The sequence below is a fragment of the Pangasianodon hypophthalmus genome, chromosome 3, assembly GCF_027358585.1.
Source record: "Pangasianodon hypophthalmus isolate fPanHyp1 chromosome 3, fPanHyp1.pri, whole genome shotgun sequence".
NCBI classification, from domain to species: domain Eukaryota; kingdom Metazoa; phylum Chordata; class Actinopteri; order Siluriformes; family Pangasiidae; genus Pangasianodon; species Pangasianodon hypophthalmus.
Genome location: NC_069712.1, coordinates 32,777,765 through 32,801,871, shown reverse-complemented (window position 1 = coordinate 32,801,871; position 24,107 = coordinate 32,777,765). Strand labels below are relative to the sequence as shown.

The 24,107-nt window shown below is 41.3% G+C and overlaps 2 protein-coding genes across 4 annotated transcripts; both read right to left on the bottom strand.

Moving 5' to 3' along the window:
• Window positions 1-192: 192 nt before the first annotated feature.
• Window positions 193-9,371, bottom strand: golga5 (golgin A5). 2 transcript variants are annotated; one of them, XM_053232467.1, is made up of 13 exons: window positions 9,203-9,371; window positions 7,461-8,105; window positions 7,154-7,360; window positions 6,062-6,281; window positions 5,784-5,907; window positions 5,395-5,598; window positions 4,892-5,062; window positions 3,728-3,856; window positions 2,563-2,661; window positions 2,076-2,298; window positions 1,357-1,462; window positions 754-817; window positions 193-663 (listed from the first exon to the last, which is right to left on the bottom strand). In XM_053232467.1, exons 2-13 carry the CDS (start codon window positions 8,095-8,097, stop codon window positions 580-582), a joined length of 2,268 nt encoding a protein of 755 aa, XP_053088442.1. In that variant the 5' UTR covers window positions 8,098-8,105; window positions 9,203-9,371; the 3' UTR covers window positions 193-579. The 2 variants fall into 2 exon arrangements, with proteins under 2 accessions (XP_053088442.1, XP_026795095.3); XM_026939294.3 differs by having other exon boundaries at window positions 194-663; window positions 7,479-8,105.
• A 377-nt stretch (window positions 9,372-9,748) lies between these two features.
• rtf1 (RTF1 homolog, Paf1/RNA polymerase II complex component) lies at window positions 9,749-24,038 on the bottom strand. Of its 2 annotated transcripts, none has more exons than XM_026939296.3 (18): window positions 23,850-24,038; window positions 20,113-20,223; window positions 19,783-19,933; window positions 19,429-19,633; window positions 18,097-18,217; window positions 17,860-17,971; window positions 17,408-17,549; window positions 17,111-17,288; window positions 15,576-15,658; window positions 15,030-15,117; window positions 14,278-14,385; window positions 13,689-13,766; window positions 13,447-13,568; window positions 13,297-13,354; window positions 13,132-13,209; window positions 12,225-12,323; window positions 11,758-11,872; window positions 9,749-10,877 (listed from the first exon to the last, which is right to left on the bottom strand). In XM_026939296.3, exons 1-18 carry the CDS (start codon window positions 23,931-23,933, stop codon window positions 10,771-10,773), a joined length of 2,040 nt encoding a protein of 679 aa, XP_026795097.2. In that variant the 5' UTR covers window positions 23,934-24,038; the 3' UTR covers window positions 9,749-10,770. The 2 variants fall into 2 exon arrangements, with proteins under 2 accessions (XP_026795097.2, XP_026795096.2); XM_026939295.3 differs by having other exon boundaries at window positions 11,758-11,875; window positions 23,850-24,037.
• Window positions 24,039-24,107: the final 69 nt, after the last annotated feature.

Here is a 24,107-nt window from a genome sequence, read left to right as displayed (position 1 = left end):
ACAAAAGTATTACAAATATAATTATTATCCTTAAATTAAATAGCTATCTCTTGTAATATAACTAATTGGATAAATTTTGATGAAACAAATCTCTGATTTATCCTTTTTTTTAATGTTTATTAATTTTTTTTTCTCAATTCAATCATATTTTATTAGTCTGATTTATACAGTTAAAAGGAAATGGACAGCTTTGTCTTTTTTTTTTTTTTTAAGTGTTTTAATGTTTATTAAAAGAAATCAAAGTGAAGAATTACAGTCAAGTTGTACCAAAAGTAGGCATGAGTAAAAACCAAATGCAAATCTTCCATGAGGAAAATTAAATCGAACCCTGTCTTTAAATATCTCGCTCAGTTCTGCTTGCACACTGCAGATGATTCGTTTCAAAATAAAAGAACCAAAAAGAGAGGAAAGAGGAGGACAAAAATGAAGAGGAAGTGAAGGAATGAGAGAGAAAAAAGGCGATGAAACGTTCAAACAGAATGCACGTTTGCTGTCGTCCTGCTCCTGACAGATAATATAAGCTTCATTTCTATACATGTAGAGCATCTGATAAAGATTTCTTATACATAATAAAGTCTTCTATCTGCCATCGGGATGAGACTGTGAGTGCATCTCAGGTGTGTATGTCAGCAGGACGATCATCACCCAGAGGTGCAGTAGTGCCTACAAACACACAGACACACATTAATGTCACACTGATCCTAGGATGTACAAAGACGCAGCAGGAGTGTCTGCTTTTCAGTTTTTACTCACCATATAAACAATTACAAAGACTCTGGCCATGGGGTAACGTCTGAGAAAGATTCCTAACCGGATGCTGGAGACAGAATCACAAGGCGTGATTGACACTTCTCGATTTACAATATTTGATTCACACAAGTCATTTCACACAAACTGATTCACACATATTGAAAGCTGCAAGTTGATTTACACAAGTTGGGTCACGCAAATTTATTCATATAAGTTAAGTCACAATTTGATTCACACAATTTGATTGATGCTACTTAATTCACTTGATTGACACAACTTAATTCACAGAAGTCATTTCACACAAACTGATTCACGCAGCTTGATTCACGCACGTTAATTCACACTAATTGGTTCACTAATTGATTCACACATTATGATTCATGCATGCTGATTCACGCGAGTCGATTTATGCAAGTTGGATCACGCGAACTGGTTAATGATTCGTGCAACTTGATTTACACAACCTGAGTCACGCAAGTGGTTTCATGCAAGTTGATTCACACATACAACTTGATTCAGACGCTGAGAACTCAGAGGTCTGCCGGCTCAGTTCCACGTGCTCACGCTCGGTGACATTTTAATGACCTGGAGTTTAGGTGTTCTTACCTGAAGCGATCTATGGTGCTGGCTGCTTTGCGCACTTTCCCGTACACACCTGTCTCTGAGCCGTCCTGATCGCTGAACAGCACCGGTGTGTTTCTCTGCCTCGCACCTTCACACAGCACAATGGCATTAAACAATCAGCATCATGAACAACACTATTACATCCTGTGGTACTATACCTGAATATAACTGCACTGAGAAATCGCAGACTTTTCACATTTACTAAACGTCTGTCAGGTGATGGGCAATATGATGACTAAGTCTAAGAACTGTAATTATTGTCATGTATATTTTTGTACTACATGTTTCATATTTTCCCCTCCTTTTCTTTAATTTTAAATGCTGGAAAAAACAATATTGACTCTATTACCAAAAATTGCAACCAAAATCTCAGCGAAATTACATACTGTGTATTCTGATTATGTCTCCAATTATTGTGTCTGTACTACAAAATAAAATCAAGACAAACAAACGAAAAAAAAAAAAAAAACCCTTAAAAATGCCATACTGTCTGGAGTTTTATTCTTTCTTTTTTGTGCCTTTATTGCATGTATTTTTCAAACAATGCATATATACAAACATTAAAACCAACTGATCTGCAAGAAAAACCCAATGAAAATCCCAATATCAGAAAATAACAGACAGTGAAGAGATGTGACTGTTTTGCTTGGTCAGAACCGAATGATATGAATGTCTCTAATTCATGCCGTGCGCGTGCTGACCTGGTCCGTCCACGGCGGCCATGTTGATGTGTGAGCCTCCGCTCTGGCCTCCCTGCACGCTCTTCAGCTGCTGCTCGAGACGCTCCAGCTGGAAGACGAGCGAGCTCTTCTCCGTGCCCAGAGCCTCCAGCATGGTCTGTTTCTGGATCAGAGTCTCAGTGAGCTGATGCAGACGGCCTTCGAGCTCCGCCTGGCTGCTGCTGCTCAGAGCCTTATTGGTCAGCTGCAGAGAAAGAGAGAGAGAGAGAGAGAGAGAGAGATGATGGTGAAACCTCCAAAATCCAACAAGAAATAACCAAGCAGAATTTTTCCAAAGTAAACTGGAATATTATCCAAATCATGTTTCAAATATAAAGGACTGAATGTGATGAACCGTTGTCACTCTTGATTCTTTACAATGATTGTGTAGGTTATGTACATGATGTAAGTGTGCGTGTGTGTGTGTATGTGTGTGTGTGTGCGTGCGTGTGTGTGAGATGCATCCCACCTGGTTCCTGAGTTTCTGGATCTCATCCTCTCTGTCTTTGATGCGACTCTGCAGGGTGCTTTTAGTGCGATGGTGTTCCTCCTCCACATAATGCAGCTCCTGTCTCACACACACACACACACACACACACACACACACACAGATTTTAATACAGTTTATAAATCGGTTACTTCTAACCGCACTGACTATAATCTGACTGGTTGAAACACATTCTCGTGCTGTTTATCCGATAACGTCACATTTTGTTCACATTATCCCTATCATTCTGCTCTTCATGGGTTGCTAAGCAACGGCAATGTTCACATTACTGTTTTCCTGAATGGTTAACCACATTTGAACAAATATTATTTTTATTATTATTACAACAGCAGCTTGAACTGCTGCTGTGAGCACTGAGTAACATTACAAGTAATGATTTGTAGCCGGTGTTTACATCCAAGATCTATTCTAGACCCTGGTGTGGTATTATTTTTATATATTTAATTATTTCTATCGCTGGAACACCAATTCATCAGTGTGCTGCAGAAATCTGTGTCCAATACAGTGAGAAAATCTGCATTTCATTTAAGGTTTAAAGCCTGGACCGTAAAATACATCTTCCACAGAAGGTTGGAACATTTATATGTTTAATCTGTTCAAAGAATATAATCTCAATCTGCCTTTTAATACCAAGCGTAATAACTACAGGTTATTAGCTTTTAAGCCGATGTGGATAATGGAGATTACAGACTAGCAGCTAGGTTACTTCACTTTACTTTAACATGCATAGCAGCTACTTTTTCTGTGGCAGAAATGTCTGATATTAAATATTTTAAATTAGATATATGAAACAACATTTGTGTTTCATTTGGTTTGACCTTTTTTTGTAATTTGTAAGGTGCATTATAAAAGCAGACACACTCCAGGTTGTGTGTTATGACTGTGTAGATCTACAAGACCAAATCACAGTCGTGATGTTTCTCGTGATGACGTACCTTTTCTCGTGTCCCACTGCATAATCAGGGAAAAACTTTAATTTTCCAACAACATGGCTACAAAATGTGTACAAACTCAGAGCAGATGTGGTTCAGGGTCCAATTCTCTCTCTCTCTCTCTCTCTCTCTCTCTCTCACACACACACACACACACACACACACACACACACACACACACACACACAGCGTACCTGTTTGCAGCGCTCCAGTTCAGCCTCCACCTCTTGTTTCTGTCGGCTCTGTTGCGAGTTTTGCTCCTGTAGCTCCAGCTGCTGCTCTCTCCAGCTCTCGGCCTCCACCAGGGCCTGGTTCTCCAGCTCCTGTGTATGACAAAAAAAAAAAACATGACTTCGATGATAAAATCGGTGTGTGAACACACACCTCATGTAACCTGTACATGTGTGTATGAAACAGAATCAATTCATTATTTTTCTGTTTTATTTCTACATATTTATAGAGTACAACTGTTTCAAGAGAACTCTATGTATTTCTGTCTTTTTATTTTTATTGTGGAAGTCGAAATATGTATATTAGAAGTAGATATTGTGTAACAACTGCCTCATTTTCTAATATATTTGAATAATATTTAATCTGGCAGCATTTTTATGGTAGAATTAGCTGTTGTTTAGCCAACTAACACTAGCTAACACTAGCTAACACGCATTGCTATTTGAAACATTTAAAATGATTTATTTAGCTATTCCAATACTAAACCTTTAATGTCAACCACACTATCTATTTATATTCAGCATCTTATTTCATGAAGCTATTACCTAATTAGCTCTTTAGGCTCCCTTGTTGCAAAACTAGCTTTTTTTTTTAGCAAATGAATGCTAGTAAGCTAGGCTCAGAAAACAGTTTCCCAATTTTGTTTAATGAATAAAACCTCCTAGAAGGGGGCTGTGTTAGGCAGATAAATTTAATATTAACAACATTTGACAGTTTTTGAGCACAAATATCACTGGTAATCAGCACTAAAAGTGAGTTAGCTGACTAGCGCTAAGGCTAATGCTAGCTAGCAAGATGCTGCCTCACTGACTGCTTGGGTTAGCTGGCTAAATGTAACCATGGTAACGCCTAATGGCGTTATATTATATTATAATAAATATTTCTGTGTTAGGATTTTTAAACAGGTGAAAGTGACACAGCAAGCTAATTAATGCTAACTAACCAGGCTGCTGTCAAGTTTAACAACATCAGCTACCTAAATTTAACCATAAGTGCAATTTCAGTAAATTTTTAAGCACATATTTAACACAAAAATGTTCATGAATGTGTTTCTCCTCCTGAATAACTGAGAAATATGCAGATAGTGAGGTAAAGTGTCTGTGCTAAAGTCCTAGAATGTTATGAACCTGTATTTCTGAACGAAGGCTCTGTATCTGAGCCTGGAGTTTCTGGATCTCCTCCTTCTGGAGCTCCTTCTCGTGTCGCAACTCCTCCAGCTCCACTTCGGCTGTTCCTCCGGCGTCCAGCGCCTCCAAAGCCGAGCCCTCCTTCAGACTGCTGATCAGCTTCTCTTTGGACTGGCAGCATAATGAAGAAGCAAAAAGTCAAGTTCCCATCTATACATTTTAAATGAATTTTGAAAAGAACACAAAAAGAAAACGATCTGTTTCCCATTAACCAAAGTTCTGTGGAATGTGCTAAAGAGGGCGACAGAATGGTGTGATGGAGTGGACTTCTTGTTCCTACCCCAAAGCTGATTATTTTCTTTCCCGTGTCAGAAAGTTACAGGTTTACTTCAGAATTCAACAGCGCTGTGGTGTAATTATTAATATTATTCACTACAACCCTAAAATCCTACATGACGCTGGGTTTCTTCGACAGATGAGGTGTAGTGGTGGACATGTGAGACCTGGAGGATGCGTGAGGCTTTGTTTTTGTATTCCTGCAGCTCCTGTTTGGCGTAATCGGCTGCAGCTCGGGCGGTTTTGGCCTGCTGCTGGAGCTCCTCGGCTCTCTGCCTCTCCTCTGTCGCTCTGCGCTCGGCGCCCATCAACGACTCGGCCAGCGTCTGTCGTTCCGCCTCCGTCCTCGCCAGCCGCGTCGCAAACTCACTCTAATACAAGAACAACAAACCTGGGTTAATTGGTTAAGACGTCAACAGCTCAACTTTGTTGAGACATCTTTCAAAGCTCATTTAAGTCTCTTATAAATGAGCAACTTGTCCACTTTGTACTTGATTAAAACTGAATTACTAGGATATGATGATGACACGTTATGTGAATGAAGCGCGTTACTGACCTGCATCTGCCTGTAGCTGTCCTGCTCTCTGTTCAGAGCTGTCTCTGCCTCTCGGAGTCGCTCCTGCAGCGTCTGTAGAGCCTGAGAGTGCAGACTGTTACCCTCACTGTGATCCTGCAGGATCCTGTCATCACAAACGGCACAGCAGCGTCGTCATTCACAAGCACAAAGGTCATACAGATAGAGATGACGGACATCTAAAGACAAACGAAATCAATTCTAGAAAAATATCAATAAATAGAGCAGGGGTGTAGTAATTGCCTCCGGCTGTGAAATACCTGGTCCTCTCGCTCTGAGCGTCCTCCAGCGCCGAGCTTCTGGCCTTCAGTAACTGATCCGCCTCGTCCAGTCGCACCCTGAGCACGGCCAGCTGAGCGTCCTTGGCTGTCAGAGCTTGTGTGAGGTCATCAACCTGCGACCTTAGCTCCCTGACAGCACGGTCTGAGCGACTCTGCTCTGCGTTCCACTTCTCAGCACGAGATCGGGCCTGGTTCAGCTCTGTAGAGACACGGAGAAGGTTAAACTCTGAAACACACTAAACACTGGACAAACAGACCACAAATCTCATTCTCAGAAAAAAAAAAACATCAAACCACGTGATAAATATCCTTTTCTAACTGTGTTACAATAAACACAAAATATTTAGTTTTCTAGCAGCTTTCTCAGAGTAAGCTTCTGACTTATATGGTTATTTTTTTTTCCTCATACCACATTAATTACCTCCTCAGAAGGAGAGATTAGATCTTGTGATCAATGATCTGATTTATAAAAGATATATATAAATCAGCTAGAGATTAATATCAGTACGATTTATTCACAAACAGGTCAGTTTTAATCTAAAAATAGGATTCAGGCTTGAGAAGCCACACTTCATTCATTAGGAGAGACATAGACACCACGCCTCCTTCACTACTACAGACACGGAGGCCACACCTCCTTCACTGGGACAGATACAGAGGCCACACCTCCTTCACTGGGACTGACACAGAGGCCACACCTCCTTTATAGAAACTGACACAGAGGCCACACCTCCTTTATAGAGACTGACACAGAGGCCACACCTCCTTTACAGAGACAGACACAGAGGCCACACCTCCTTTACAGAGACAGACACAGAGGCCACACCACCTTTACTAGGACAGACACAGAGGCCACACCCCCTATATAGAGAGAGATTCAGAGGCCACACCCCCTATATAGAGAGAGATTCAGAGGCCACACCCCCTTTATAGAGAGAGATTCGGAGGCCACACCTCCTTTATAGAGACAGACACAGAGGTCACACCACCTTATTCTATTTTTTGTACTGTATTTTTATATCCTGTATTGACGTGGCTATAAATGATATAAGCAAGTGTGAGCCCTCGCACCCTCCTGCGTGTCCTTGGCTCTCTGGACGAGCGACGCCATCTCCTGGTTGAGTGAGGACACTTCACTGCGCAGGAGCTGGTTCTCCAAACGCAGACCAGACACCACCTGACTGAGCTGCTCCTCCTGAGCTGAGCTCGGCTCCACCACGGCCTGAACATCTGGTGCAGCTGCTGCCAGGCCTGAATCGGAGCTCTCCGGGGTATCACCTAGAGGGAGAGAGAGAATAATGAAGGTGAAGAGAATGTGAGCATTCATTTTTATTTCAAGGACATTTTAAATGAAATATAAGGCACCTCTCTGACTCACAGTTTACTAAAGTGGTACCTTGGCTTCCGTCTCGAGGGGAGTCGTTCTCGGTCTTGGCGCTGTGTGTACTCGCAGTCAGGGAGCCGAGGCTGGAGGTTCGGGACAGAGCCCGGGTAGAAGGAGGAGTAGCCGGGGCAGACGGGACCGTCGCCTGCCCCTGAGCCGGTCCTTCAGCCACACTGGTCATCCGGATCGCCGTGTCTCTCCTCACCTCCTTCCTGTCGCTCTGTGGCGGATCCGAGCTGTTCAGGAAGTCGAACAGCAGATCATCGTCCACTTCAGATCGTTTGGGCCTCACGAAGTTTGACGAAGCTTTGACTGCACCGCTGCTGCTGCTGCTAACAGCTGAACTCAGAGGAGTTGTGCTGTTCACGTTAGCTGTCCCTGCTAACACGGTGGCTTTGGATTTCTTAATGTTCTCGGCAGCAGCAGAGATGAAGCTCTGCGTCTCGTGGCCCGTGTAGCTGTGACGGGTCTCATACGGAGCGCTGTACTGAGTTAAATCCGGCTCTGGAGGTTCGAACGAAGCCGAGGAGGAACTGTGGCTCGAGTGTTTGGTCAGAGCGCTGGCAGCCCCCTGGTCCACTTTGTTCAGGAAATCCTCGGCTCGGCCAGCTAAATCAACGAACCAAGACATCTTGGGGTCTGGAAGCAAAGTCACACTTTATAGGCTCCAAAAAAAAAAAAGGCACACTTTATAAAAACGAGCACAAATTCACAACATGCAATGAGTGATAATTTTATCCTAAAACATATCGGAATGCCTAACAATCTCATCTGAACACTGTATTTCTTCAGTCTTCCTCACTAGTGCAATGTTTTAGGGAAAAGCTTTTGTATTAAAGGCATTGCCTGTATATCCTGGAAGGTGAACAACACAGAGCCTCTTCCTGTAAAATCTAACAAGGTCAGGAAACCTGCAAACGGATCTCGGACCCTCCTCTATCCAGAACTTTTATATTCTCCGGGCTTTTCAATAGTGTTAAAACCCTGAGATTTGGGGTCACACCCCAGGCATCATCGGGTTTCAAATGAATGTTATGTTGATTTGGATGCAGGTTTCAGGTTATATATTGTCCAAAGAGCCATTTACAGGCCAGTTGTAACCTCCTGGCAGAGGTAGTTAACATTTTAACAGTAACTCTTACTTACCATTCTTTATTTATCATTTACTTTAAATAGGCACCAATATTTTTTATTTTGCCACACATTTTATTTTGGTTAGAGGAAGGCAAGATGTTTTTTTTTCTGATGTTTGAGTGAAAATGTGAAATTACTGCGTGGAATATTTACTCTTACACCTGAAGGGTGCCAAAACTTCTGTAGTTGCCTATAAAAACCGGTAACTTTTTATAATCTAATTTCTTTTGACAGCATCATCCACTTTACACAAGGAATGTTTACATTTTAAATTAATGCACAAGCATTAAAATAAACTTAGCGAACAAGACAGTAGGCATTCAGATAACAACGCCTAGCTTAGAGCACTTTTTTCCCCCAACCGTATTCCGACAAACCACGCCCCCTGCTCTGTTATTGGCTCGCATTGCATTCTGACACGCTCTCCAGCGACTAGACAAGAAAACTAGCCAATCACAGGAAGGATCAGGGACAGAGCTATCCAATCCTGAACGAGGGGGCGGGATTTACCCGAATACGCTTGGGGGAAAAATACACCAAGGTTAGCACCGATGCTCATACGTGGAAAAAATGTATATTTTCAGCTGCGTTACTCGCGATACCTTTTCTGTATCAAAGTGCAGAGCGCAAAACTTCCCCCGGCATCTTCTGGAGGGTAAATAATCCCAGTCCACTCGCTGTTAAAACTATTTTCTTTCCCGTGTTGTCATCATAATCGCAAATCCTGCTTGACGTGGACCAGGAACTGAAAGGACCCCAAAACAGACCGCCCGTGGCTATGCCTGAGTTAAAAAAAAAAAAAAAAAAAAAAAAAAAAAAAAAAAAAAAAAAGGACCACAAACAGGCTGTTCTTACTGATGCCTGATTAAAAGTGTCGTTGTTAAAAGTACGTTGAAGAACGACAATAACAATAATAATAATAATAACAACAGCCAAAATAAATAAACTAAACACAGCTGTATGGAGTAGCTGAGGCATTCAATAAGTAAATATATTTAAAAAAATTAGCAGAATTAGCAGAATTGCCCATATAATAATACTAATGTAACACTAGAAAATCAGTTTTTATTTAAGTATTTTTATTTTAACAGATAGCAAAAAAAAAAAAAAAAAAAAAAAAAAAAAAAAAACCACACATCCACAACCGGTACGAAACAGTGCTTCTTTATTGTTGCCGCACTCATCCCAAATGGCCAAATCTTATTTACAAAGCATGCCACATGAATACAAGAACTGACCAGAAGACATCATCAATAACCAATAATAGTCACATATCAATCAGCTCTGAGTGGAACGAAGATCGCCGAAGTACAAAGGAAAAAAAAAAAAAGGACAAAAATAATGTCCATTGAAGAAAGTGAAGAGATTTTGTCCATTACAGGAGTGACGTCATTATTAGTCTCTTATTTTTGTTCTCTATAAGACACCAGGATTGAAACCTAATCCAAAAAAAAAAAAAAAAAAAATAGTGCGTCCACACGCGCACACACACACAGTCAGATTAAAAACCTTCAGGAGGAAGAAAAATGGTTCATAAAAATCCCCCAAGTATTCATGTTTTACATTTAAATAGCATTGTCAGGATTTGGATGAACATATTGACATTTAAAAAAAAAAAAAAAATGTAAGAAAGTAGACACAGAACGTCAGATACTTGTGTATAAATTAACCAGTGGACGATTTCTCTCCTATAAAGTACGGCTATGAGGAAAAAATACAAAGCAAAACAAAATAAGCCGCCACATTTCACGGGATTTTCGTATTTAATTTCATTTTCAGAAGACTTGTGCACACAAACTGCACAAGTAGTTTGTAGTCTCGCGTCGGATGGATGTCTCGCACTACAGTCATGCACACTCGCTCATTCTCTCTCTCCCTCTCTCTCTCTCTCTCTCTCTCACACTCACACACACACACACACACACACACACACACACACACACACTTACAAAGGTTTACATGTGTACAAGCTTGAATTCACTCACTCTCTCTCACACACTCACACACACACACACACACACACACACACAGGGACAAGGACTGAGAGAGAGAGAGAGAGAGAGAGAGAGAGAGGGAGAGAGAGAGAGGGAGAGGACAGCCTCGGGCTCCCTGGTGCAGTTCACTAACACATGCAGGGGTTTGATGGAGGGGAAGCTGGAAGACGGGAGCGTCAGATGAGGCCTCGTCTCTTTTTGTAGTCCTCCAGGTTGAGGGAGCGGCGAGGAGCTCCGTCCTTCACCGGCAGAGAGTTGGAGCTCACCGACAGGGACTTTGTCTCTGCAATAAACACGCACACACACACACACACACACACACACACACAAAACTACTGAGGACAGATCTGGATTTTTAAAAACAATAAAATCTAGTGGTTTTAAGAAGAAGAAATTGAGCAGAAAAACTGACTGAGTACTGAACACATGACAGGTGTTACTGCATCATAAAATCTAAGAGCCAATCAGGTCGTACTCCAGTCCGAGTAAGAATGTTTTCCTGATCAGACCCACTAGCACCGTAGAGAAGTAATGCGTCGTCCCGCCGAGGGGGACAAAAACATTTTCAATGTAAACAAACATTTTTTTAATTACAAAATCGCATAGAAAGCGTGAAACGTTTCCACACGTGCGATGTTTTCACTGCTGAACTGTGTGACTGTTTGAAAGCATCTGACCAAACAAACTGTTTTAATCACTGTCTCATTATCATTAAAATTATTTGTAAGTGTTTGTTTTGACTTTTCAGTCAAAATTTTCAACCTCGCTTCTCTTTCGTCTAAACACCCGGAAATTTTGAAAAGTTTTGCCGCCAGTTTGAAAAAGTTTTCAGTAGCGATTATTTCTGTACATCCCTAAACTGGTGTTATGTATATACTTGTCTAATGTTCGATAAATACATAGATATATTTCATAGCTCAAAACAGTCTCCATTTTATGTGACAGAACACGAGGGGGCAGCGTCAGTGTGTCTTTCACGCAGGAAATATCAAGACATGGACACACACACCGGCACGGGCACACACACACCGGCACGGGCACACACACACCGGCACGGGCACACACACACAGGCTCACAAACACACACACAGGCTCACAAACACACACACAGGCTCACAAACACACACACAGGCTCACAAACACACACACAGGGGCACACTCACCAGCACTGGGGACCTGCAGGTCGATTTTGACATCGAAGTCGTGAACTTTGAACAGGTCCTCTGAGAGGTCGCTGGTGGTTTTTGTGACGTCTTTATCCCTCTGGTTCGCCGGACCCTGCTTCATACACACACACACACACATACACACACACACACGTCAGATAATGATGCTGATATTCTAGGCTTGAAAATAATGCAATGTATAGCTGGGTCTAAATGTCCAAATCTGCAACCAAGAACTGTTCTTATTACATTATTACTGATTTTTTCATCATAACAGCCAATAGGAACTCGTGTTGCTTTGGGAAACAGCAGTCAGGAGCACACTAAAGTACTACGAGAAGACAATTAACACCATTTTAGTAGCAGTGATGAGATAAATAGCATCTTGGAATAAACCAGGAAGATGTATTACATCATTAACAGACTGTGAAGGAGTGCTCAGGTGGAATTCCTTCTCGGCTCACCTGTTTGTTGACCTGCTGCGTGTTGTCTTGGCCAGAGCCCGAACCATATTTCTGATTAAGATGGGCGAGAATAGCAGCGTGGACTGACGGATCTCTGGCCTGGAAATTTCAAAAAAAAAAAAAAAAAAAAAAAGACAACAAATCGAATCGGTAATCAAGAGAGAGAAGAGAGACGCGCACCGTTATGAAGCGTTCACAATAACAAAGCACTGATTATCTTCGTCTACGTCGCTGTTGAATTCTGGATTCTGATTTGTCAGGAGTTGATTAATTCTATACACAGTAGTGCAGCTGCTATCGTTTCTATAGTAACGGCTCATTCACAGAGACTCCACATAACCGCGTGTAATCGTTGAAATGGCGAAGAAGACGTTTATTTAACATTCGTGGAAGGAGTCTCCAGTGTCAGTGTTACAGTGTAAAGCTGTAACATTTCTGACATTTTCAGCACAGACGAGTTTACCCTTTGAGGTTTCTCAGTAACATGGCAAGAGCGAGAAAGAAAAACAGAGGCTGGTGAGGGAACGACTGTTTATTTATAGCTGCTATAATCTAAGTGAGAACAGGAACTAGCTAGTTTTGCGGACATTTCACAACAGTAAATGTAACTATAAATGGATAAAAAAGTACGACTTGGCGTTCTTTAACAAATAAGACCTTGTAATTGTGGTAAATTTGCTGTTGTGTTAGAGGAATAAAACACATGCTGTTACACAGTACAACAAAATAACAGTAACTCTGCTTCATCACACCTCCCTGTTGATTATTTTCCTGTAACAGCACAACACAGAGTGTGTTATTCCTTACATGTTGTATTACAGGCGATCAGGACATGCCTAGGTCTCTGGGGACCTTGTTAAAATGATAATAAAAAAAAAAGAAAAGAAAAAGAAAGCACAAGGCTTACGTTGGACACCATGGTGGGTTTGCACTGCCGCCTGGTGAAAGGGTCCATCTGCTGGTTTTTGGAGTTCTGACCTTCAGCCTGAGAAAAGAGAACCAAAGTGACGCTTCTGGAAATTTCTGTGACAAACAGCCAGCACTCACGCGTCAGTACGAGACGTGTACGTACCACTAACGCCTTCTCAGACTCCACGATGTTCCAGCTGCGGTTCCTCTGGTTGATGTAACTGAGAACCGTGACAAATTACGTTATTGAAACGCTCCCAGACTCTCAGCTTGTAACACGCGTGTGTGTGTGTGTGTGTTTGTGTGTTCTTACCTGATGGCAGAAATGTTTTTAGTTCTCTGTCTGTCTAATGCTTCAGCTCTCTCCTCCAGCTCGTTCAACTGATCCTGCAACATCTTCACCTTATCGCCGTCGCCGCTCTCCTCCGCCATCGCCTAACACACACACACACACACACACACACACACACACACACACGGGTTTATACTACAAAATCTGAAGCGTTTTACCCTCTCAGTACATGATATAAACTACTAATCTTCACAGAGAGTCACCTTTTCTTTGAGGAGTTGTGTTTTCTTCATGGCGTAGTTCGGCGGCGCCTTTCGGAATCGGTCCTTCTCTTTCACTATCTGTTAACGATGAACAAAAAATTATTATTTTTTTGGTTCATTCCGTGTATCCGCCATTTTGATCACAGGAGTTTGACTTAAATGTATTCTCGAGGAAGGAAAATTCGGACTGTTTATGTGCTACAACGATACTGAAACGAGGAAGAGGCTGGATTTAAGATAACTTGTACACATTCTATAATCCATGTTTTCAGATTTTCTTATAAATTTTTTTTTTTGGTAGAATATTGAACTATTTATTACACAAACACCAGTCTATTATTATCGTTCTAGCTGCGTACTAGCTGAAAATGTACCTTACTCCATGTTAGATTAGCTCTTAGAAGTATTTTGGATAAACAAACTTCTATAACCAACTTTTATTTGCAATACGTTTTAAAGCACCGTTTTGTTATTTATGTTTATTATTTATTGTCATAAGTTAAAGCTAATTCAGGTTAATTATACAGAAATATTACAAACAAAAAAAGAGAAGGGAAAAGAGAAAAGACATTACAAAGCCGTGACTCACATCCTCGATGTCTTTGTCGTTGAATTTGTAGTTGACGGCTTCTTTGATGGACTGCTCTTTTTTAGCGATTTCGTCCAGGGTAGGAATCTGCATCCCTGCACCGTGCATCTGAAATGATTTATAAAACGTACACACGGAGATGGTTATGGATTTATCTATAAAATTAGCATCATTACAGCTTCCACTATACCAGTCACATCCACTGTGTTTTCCACACATTTGTTTTGCTGCTCCAGCAGTTATGTGACGGCTATGAAAAGGTGCTGATGATGAGGTTTTAGCCTTAAACGTGACGAGTAATCAGACCTTCTTTCAGAGGAGCTGGGGTTTAACTCCCCTCGCAAGCAACGAACCATGTTTACTTCCCACTACTGCTACTATTGAGATTATTTCTGAAAAAGTGTGATACATGAACTTGAGCTCAGTGTCTGTCATTAATAGAAATACAGCGAACCAATCAGATTTCCCGATTAAGATTCTGAATCCCGTGGCCAGATAGGAGTACAGTTCGTCTCGTGAGCGGAGCAGCTGAGACTGTGGCTACGGCAACACAAACAGGACAAAAACTAAACCTCACAACACCAGTAAGGGCACCGAAGTGCCATTTTAAGCAGTACAACAATCACTGAAAAAAAGGCTTCATGCTGAGCACCTGGAAATTGATTTAAAAGTTTTTCTGAAATGTATTTATATTTTATAAGAAGACATTTACGCAGTATTTAAGTTTCAGCGTACGAGTAAATCACACTCACCGCTTCTTTCCATTTCATGAACTCGCTCTCTGTAAATTCCTGATTGGACACAAACTCGAGCCGGAACACTCGGGTGTCGTTGCCGTGCCTTCGGAAAAAATAAACACATCCACACACAAACACACACACACACACACACACACACACATACACACAAATATATATAAAAAAAAATGCACGTTAATTCAAGTCCATCTCTAGTAACATTAGACATTTGCCGTTATTATTAACCCTTAAAATAACTCCCTCACTCATCAGTTAGTGATTAATGCTTTAAAATGAATTACATTAAGCTTTTATCATGGTTTATGAAACTTCAACGGTACTGTATTTAAAATAATTGCCCTGTTTTCGTCGATGTATTAGCTATAAGCGTCTCAGCTTGATTATCTGTGACTATCTACAGCGTTCTGCTCACAAACACCCCTCAAACGTGGAGTCTAAAGCAGCAGTGTCCTCCTGACTGGAGCACCAGGCGAGTGAAACCTCCTCGCTATCAGTGTGGCGTGTAACGGATTATCGAGACGTGTCTGACTGACAGCTCACCGTAACTGCAGCCCTTTGTTTGTTCGCGTCGAGCCGAGCTGGTAGACTTTCGCCGTTTCCACCACATCTACAATCTCAGCCACCTGGAAACGAGCACCAAGAAAACACAAACACATTCTCTATGAAGCGGACAATTTAGAAAGGATTTAATAAAATGAACACTCAGGTGATCTAAAAAACTGTTTCAAGTCGATTCCTTCCAATATTGTATTAAAACGCTTAAAATCAAAATGGTTAACTGAGAAAGAAACGGACTGCTCAATAACTAAATAAATCAAATCATTAATTAATCATTAAAAATCTCTCATTTATTAATTAGACTTTTTCAAATGATTGGATTTAATGAAACAGGCGTGATCGAAAAAGTCTAAACTCAATTCCATTAGTTTTTTTTTTTTATCTATTTAGAATTTTTATTTTAATTTTTAGCTTCAATTCAAAAAGTCTGTAAAAAAAAATGAAGCTATGATTTAAAAAAAAAAGCATTAAAAATATCAAATTCTATAATCAGAAATTATTCAATTAAATAATTATTAAATATAGATTACATAAAATATAGATGATAGAAAAATAAAAGTACATACTCAATTAATTCTATTACATTCATATTCTACATTTATCTATTTCAAATTTTTTTTTTTTATTTTGAATTAAAAAAAAAAAATAGCCAGGCTTAAAAAGCTAGCTTCAATTCAGAACGTCAGAAAAATTATCAAATTCTTTAATTCAAAATTCTTGAAGTGAAATTCATATGTTTAAGAATTTTGAATTAAAGAATTTGATATTTTTTCTGACTTTTTGAATTGAACCTAGCTATTTATCTATTCACGCTGGAATTTGAATTTACAAAGAATTGAACTGGCTATTTAATTAAATTTTATATATGTAATTTTATTTTAAACATATCTTTCGATTCAAAACACAACCTAGACAGAGAGGTTTGTAAGTTTTATGATTAAAAAGTTATTAAAAATATCAAATCCTTCAATTAAATTCTCTGATTTATTGCAATACATGTAAACGGAATTAATTCTAATATTGTATTTATCTATTTAAAATTTTAATCTAATGTTCATAGAATTGGCCAAAAAATTAATTAGCTTGAACGCAGTAAACAGTCATCAACTGTAATATCTAATTCTTTAAATAGAAATTCTTAAATGTAATATACATCTAAATCTAAACTTAAAAAAATTCCAACTGTTTGGTTGAAACAAAAAACAAACAAACAAAAATCTCTACCTGTTGCGTCTGCAGTTTATTTAATTTATTTATTATTTAAAAAATTTATTATTCTTCATTATAATGATGTAAGAGCTTTTCTCCGTAAACGTCTCCCTCCTTGCCATTGTTTTTCCAGGCTGGCTGACGCACAGGATTATGGGATATGTTAGACGAGAAAGAAAGAACAGAAGACAATCTCATTAAGCTGCGTTCGCCCCGTTTCAGACACGCGCCAGACTATTAGCCGCGACTGAAAAGGTATTACTGAGTTTAAATCCAGCTCTTTAACCGAAACAGGAAGTAGCTCGTACCCTGTAGACGGGTTTACTGCTGCAGTTGCCGATGCCGATGCGTACGAAGCAGCCGGTGACCGTTTTAGCGAAGAAGGGCATGTGACACCAGCGCTCCAGTTTGTGCCGTGACAGTCGGATGCGGTTCAGTTCCTCCGGCAACGAAACCGGCTGAGACTTAGGGGGCGTCGCCTCTTTCCTGAGGGGGAAGAGAGAAAAGGAGCCAATTAAGTCGCAGATCAAGTATAACGTACTGTACATTACGCGTAGGGCTTTTCCTATAACCAGTCTAAGGGAGCAATCAGAGACCACACTCACTCCTCTTCTTCATCGGAGGACGACAGCCTCGAGCTGCGGTCGCTCTTTACCGAGGACTTATCGTCGTCTTCCTCTTCCTCCTCCTCGTCGTCGGAGTAAACGTCGCTGGCCTTCAGCGGCTGTCGTTTGGTCAGGAGCTCGGCTGTGGGGTTAAAGGTCAAATTTTAAAAAACAATAACACTAACAACGAAAATGTGCACCGTGTACTAACCTCGTGTTGGTTCATTAATAAAAAAAAAAAAAAAAAGAGGCAATCATGTTCTTAAAAAAAAAAAAAAAAAAAAAAGTGCCTTTATTGCAAAAAAAATTCGTTAGGACATCGCACCACACTACTTGTTTGGGAAATAAAAGCTATTAGAAAGGCATCAATAATCCAAACAGACTGCTGGATCCAACATCGTAAACATTCAGCAGTGTTTAAAAATTGAGACAAAAATAACGAGCTAACGAACCTGTTCTGTTCTTCTTCTTCTCTCGCTCGGCTTTCAGCTCCTCCATGGCCTGCGACTTCTTGTCCAGCTTCTCGTCTCTCTTCGACCTCCTCTCCTTATTATGGGACATCACCTAAACGCAGATCGACAGACAGGCAGAGCAACGTTACTTCATTCCTGCAAACCTCCAGACTTTTATTCTCTTCAAAGGTGAGACGGTCGGATTTGAGCGAAGAGCCGAAACACTGATCCACTCACCACCTGAGTGTCTGTAACCTGAGACTGCTTTTTCTTCTCCTGCTCTTCCTCTTGCTTCTTCTTCTTCTTCTCCTCTTTAACCTTCTTCTTTTCTGTCTTTAGTTTCTGCTTGATTTCGAACCTGAGTGGAGCACCAGAGAGGTTCGAAGTGACAAATTATCTGAGCACAAGTCGGTTCGCAATTTTCGTATCCAAACCAAGCCTCAAATATTTAACAAAAATATACAAATAAATAAATTACACATTTTTGTGTCAATCCTCAGACACGCTGGCGCTACGAACTCCCGCAACCAGCTCACTAAGGAGCTGAACAGTGGAAGGTTATAGAGGTTTGGTACACCTCCTCAGCTCCGCCTCCGAGATAACCTTACTGCAGAACCAAAAGTCCAAGGGGTGGAGCTGGATCTGATCCAACTCCTCCTATAAGCCTAACTGCTAACCTGTTTATCACATCAAACACGCTTGCTGCGTCTCAATTCACCTGCTATCCGACCTAAACAGCAGCCGAGATCAGAATTAGTGAATCCCAAATCATAGGATGTTGAAATGAAAATCCCAAACGTTCCCGGACTATTTTCCGATAGGTTTTCCGAAGTGTGGATCCGTGGACACTTTTACAGCTAATATTACCCACAATTCCTTGCGCGATGGTGGAGGAGTTTTGTGACGGTTTGCTTCGCCGAATTCAAGGACGCATTTTAGAGAGGTGTAAAGGAACTGTGGAAAAAATAAATCAAGGGAATGCTAAATTACATAATGTAGTTTAAATTATATAACGAATAACGAATAAAGAAAAGATGAAACGCAACGAGGAGTTTGTTTACGGTGACAGCGTGCGTAACTAGGCGACAACGTTCTCTTGGGTTACGTGACGTGTTCGTTAGCATGTCCCAGTACTTGCGCTTTTGCTACACACTCAGAAGTGTGTACTTTTTCTTCACAAAAACTCTACATACTTTCAGTGCATCGTATAAGTAGGCGAACTGAGACGCAGGGATTTATTCAGCCTGAAACACACTCCATCCCCTGGACTCCGCCTATGTGGGAGGAGCCGGATCAGGTCCGACTCCACCCCATGGACTTTTCGTTCTGCAGTGAGGGGAACATGACTCTTCACCTCGCAGAGTTTCTAATCAGACGTGTAGCAGAAAGCTGAAAGAGCCTTTTGAGGCTGTTTGAGATTTCCAGTTTTGTAGCTGAAAAAGTAAACGTCGGACACGAAACACAGAAAAGTTCAAGCGAGAGCCGTGTTCCATGAATTGTGAGAAAACGTGTAAATACATGTGTGTGTGTGTGTGTGTGTGTGTGTGTGTGTGCGTGTGTTCTCCTCACCTGCGTTTGAGCACCTCTCTCTTCTCGATACGGTTGAAAAGCTCCTGCTCTCTCTCTTTCTCCGTCATCTGCTCCAGCCGCGCCCGGTCCTCCTCGTCTCCCATCAGATCGTCTCCGTATCCGTCCCGGAACACTTCGTCCTCCGAGGACGAGTCTGAATCCGAGCTGGAGGAGGAGCTGTTGCTCTCTGAGTCGGACACCTCGCCTGTGGGATTGTCAGCGAGATCTTAGACGTCATTTTAACAATTCTGCTTCCATAAACAGCCAAAAAACATAAAATCCTGGTATGAAATTAACATTCAGAGACACAGTAAACGCTCTGATGGTTTCTGAATTATTTTTTTTCCCCCTCACCCTCCTCGGGGGCGGAGCTCTCGGCTGAGCTGTCTCCATCCGAGCTCCCTGAGGAAGCGGCCTTGTTCACTTTCTTCTTCGTGGGGTTCTTCTTTTCGGCCCCTTTACCGGGCTTCACCTTTTTCTTGGCTTTGGTGCCTCCAACAGTCCACTACACACGCATGCGCACACACACACACAACACACAAACACACAAATTTAAAAGCACGCACAAACACAATCTCAGCCCGAGAACGCGATCAGATCCGCTCGAGAAACTAAATCAGCAATGAGACCGCCTCGAGACACAACCTGCAGGTGGATCAGTAGAGTGAGGATGTAATGAAGTACCTCATCATCGCTGTCGGACGTCTCCGAGTCTGTAGATGCTGCAGGTTTGCTGACGGGTTCCTCCGGTTCTTCCGAGTCCACACGCTTCCTCTTGGCCAAACTCAGTAGCTCCTGGAAAGAGACGGAGAGAGATTAGACAAATATATCTGTGCATCAGCGTGAGTTTTAATAAACACGTCTGCGCATCAGCGCATGTTTTAACAAATACGTCGCTCTTCTGTAAAAGTCACAACACCTGCAAGAGTCTAAATCACGTTTGAAAGTCCAGAAAACGTGTTGGATCACTGAATTAATCTGCGTTCACAAGAAATGTTTTTCAGTAGGAGTCAAAAACACCTTCATATGTACTGCACACACACACACACACACACACGCTGTACAGAGACATGAGCTTAAAACCGTGATTAGTTTCTACTAAGAGTGAGCGATATATAAAAAAACATCATATCACGATATTTAAAGATATTTCTAGCAAAAAAGAGAGAGAGAGAGTATCAGTGATACTTTTATCTAATGCTCACGAAATTAACTGATTTAACATTGAAAAGGAGGAAAAATAAAAACCCTTCAGTACAAAATGTAACATCACATCAGCTGCTTCAAATCACTTTCTAATTATTACGTTTTTATTTAAATAATTTTTATCACGATATCTCAGGAAAGTGTAGCGTGGCATAATTTATAACGATACTGATATTACATTTTAATAATCGCCCGGCCCGAGTTTCTACCTCATCGTCAGAACATCAGAACCGACGTGAATCACAGAAGCCTCAGTAAGAACGTCTCCTATTGGCTGGCGCACGTGAACGATATCATCACGTGAACGTGAACATCAGCTGAGCGTTAATCCGCGTCTCACGACTCCAAATAACTCACGTCGAGCTACACGAGTCGCCTAGGCTTCGGTTTTTAACTCAGGTCTCAGTTCGCGCTCGTACGTCCCGGCTTCCACCTCGTCGCTTTCACAACACGTCGTTCTCGCAACTCGTAACACCGTAATTTCCCTAAAACGCAGAACGTGTGAACTTCAGCCAGTCCTTAGAAGACGACATAAAGCCAGAGTTCACTACAGCAGATACCTGAGGTGCATTTCACCAGCACTGACTATCCACAAGTCACAGCTCAAGACTTGGTGGGAATTTTGTGGCTTGGGAAGATGGATGTATTTTACAAAAAGGTATCCAGGACCTCCTTAAACTTTCTTCTGGGCGTATTGCAATGAAGCAGGAAACACTTTCTCCAAAAAAAAAAAAAAAACATCAGCAACAACCACGAACTCTTTTGACTCGTCTAATCAAATTTCACACGTCTTTTAACTTTTAAATGCGTGATTTGGGCCGTGATGCTTTTTGACGTCAGAACAAAACAGATGAAAAGAAGCATGATGGCAGGTTTAGGAGAAGCGAGAAGGTGTGGAAGTTACGATTCTGTTTGAACCCTTGGTCTTGATGCAGAAGTCTCGGACAGCGCACGCTCCAATCAGACTGACTCGAGCCTCTGATGCTTCACTTTCATCATATCAGATAGATAGACAGATAGACAGATAGATAAATAGACAGATGGATAGATAGATAGATATAAATGATATTTGCTGCTTGTAAAAGTTGGGCACTCAAAGTTGGCCGTTGTAACACAGCTAGTGATTTTCCTGCAGCTTAATTATTTCCTATTTTTAAATAAATCTGGTATCTTCACAAGCGAGAACCATAAACAGGAAAAAAACAATAATAATAATCACAGCTGATAAATCGTGCTTTCAGGATCGTTAGTATCGCAGGACGCTTCATGTATTCGGAGTGAGAACACAGAAATCCCGCTCGGGTCCGAGAGCGTCTGATTGACGTGGTCACGGTCCGCTTCGTCGCGAAACCGATTCAGTGACTCCGAATCGACTCGACTGCGGGAAGAGAATCGAAGACTGCGTGCGTTTTGTTCATTATTCTTATCCGCCTTCATGGATATTATACATTATATATTATACGTTAACGAAAAACCCAACTTTTCTGTTTCATATGCGTTACATTAACACACACAACTCAGACTGCCGTACTGCACCTTCTTACTTCCTACCACTACCGTACAGTTAAATGTCTCTATTTTTACTTTATTTGCCTAAATTTTTATATCTCTATGCTTACACTCACAGTTGTTTTTATTTCTCATATTACTCTAAGCACCAGCACACCAAGACAAGTTCCTTGTAAACCCACGACTACATGGCAATAAAGGTGATTCTGATTCTGGAGATTTGGAAAAGAGAAAATAAACTAGACTTATTTGTCTAATTATCGAATTGAAAGCGTGTTTAACGTTCCTGACGCCGTATTTTTGACCAATGAACGAAATTTTCAGCGCAACACCTCAGGCTGATAAATATTTTATTACAAATATATTTCTTCAATTCTGTGCAGCATGAAACCAAACCAGACTCAAACCACAGACAAGCAAATGTAAACACACCCTAAATCCCATACTAGTTTTACTGAGATGTTATGCTCATTAGAAACATACGGCGCAGTGCATGTTGTGTGTGTTGTATTTGTTGTGTAACTCTGTGAGACTGGGGGTCAGGATTAAAGGGTCTGGTGCGAAGCCCGAGCTGAATGATTGGGGCGAACACATGTGTGAAGTGTTTATGGTCAGGAGGATCATCCTCCCCTGATGAGACGGATATATCTCAGTCGCAGAGCTCCATCACCACCACCACCACCACCACCACCACCACCACCATCATCATCATCACTAGGATAAACTTAGCTCAGACAACACTGAGATCTGCTCTGGCTTCAGTTCTCACCCTCATGTCTCAGTTTCACTGCAGAAAGAAGCAAATCTCTCTGAGCAAACAGCTCACACAGCTGAGCACAGGGCATGGGTAAATGCTACAGTGACTTATTTATAAACTTATTTATGTCCAGGTCACTACAGGGTGAAGGAAACAGTGAAAATGAAGCATTAGATACTGAGATTTTCAGCCCTGGGGTGTGTTTACTTTTGAAGACTTCAGACTCAAAATAACTAGCCATCTCTAGCACTTTAACTGTAAACAAACAAACAAATCACACTTCGTTTCCATTTCCTAAAGCTCGCAATCTGTCTAAAATAAACTCCAGAAGAAGCCAGTGTCGCGGCTAATCATCCTGATGTTTACAATCGTACAGGACGAGCTAACGCGCTAGCACGCTAACTAGCATGGATGCTAACTAACAGGCTAACAAACGATATCTACACCAGGGACTGAGTTAAATGCTTTTAAATACACGGATTGTGCTTTATTGTGAGATAAACCAGATGACTAGCACAAAACTGTGCATCTGTATTGCTTTTACATGGTAATTTTTAATAACGCTTGCCCGGCCTACAGGCTCCTTAAGCGACTAGCTAGCTAGCGCTCTTTTCACCTGCGTTACACATAAATATATTTCCCACTTGTTTTCACACAAAATCCCGCCCACTTTGTTATGATTGGCTGACAGTTTCCCGCCTTCTGAACTCCAATTGGCTTGAACTTCGCAACTCGCGCAACGACACACCCAATCACCGAGCAGCTCGTGCTGTGACGTAAGCGCCCAAAGAAGAACACTGGACGCATTACGGGTAGGTTTTGTAAAAAATAGCGCAGTTACTACTAGCATGGACGCCCGTGCTAATGTTACCCAAGCGAACCCGAAAAACCTGCACGCAACTTATCTTTGGTGTTTAAGCATGAAGAAATAGCAAATTTTTTTTTTTACCTGATCCAAATTGTCATCGCTCGCGCTGTCTTCTGAGTCGGAATCAATGACGACCCGACCTTTCCGTTTCTTTACGTTCACCATGGTTAGCTTCGGAGGCTAAGCTACCCGCGGTGGATGCGCTCGTGCTTATTGAACACGAACACAAACGGAGGCGCTAGAGAGAGGGACAGAGAGAGCAACAGCGCATGCGCAGTTCTGAAAGCAGGACCGCGCATGCGCATTACGTGTTTTTGTTTATGTTTTTTTTTTTTCCAA

Excerpts from the sequence above, each read along its gene's own strand:
- golga5 (XM_053232467.1), bottom strand. The coding sequence starts at position 8,097 with ATGTCTTGGTTCGTTGATTTAGCTGGCCGAGCCGAGGATTTCCTGAAC. Across the intron at positions 5,599-5,783 it reads ACAGCTACAGGCAGATGCAG|AGTGAGTTTGCGACGCGGCT; the intron begins GTCAGTAACGCG and ends TTCTTGTATTAG. Across the intron at positions 664-753 it reads TCTTTGTAATTGTTTATATG|GCACTACTGCACCTCTGGGT; the intron begins GTGAGTAAAAAC and ends GTGTGTTTGTAG.
- rtf1 (XM_026939295.3), bottom strand. The coding sequence starts at position 23,933 with ATGGTGAACGTAAAGAAACGGAAAGGTCGGGTCGTCATTGATTCCGAC. Across the intron at positions 20,224-23,849 it reads GCGATGACAATTTGGATCAG|GAGCTACTGAGTTTGGCCAA; the intron begins GTAAAAAAAAAA and ends GTCTCTTTCCAG. Across the intron at positions 11,876-12,224 it reads CGCAGCAGGTCAACAAACAG|CAGGGTCCGGCGAACCAGAG; the intron begins GTGAGCCGAGAA and ends GTGTGTATGAAG.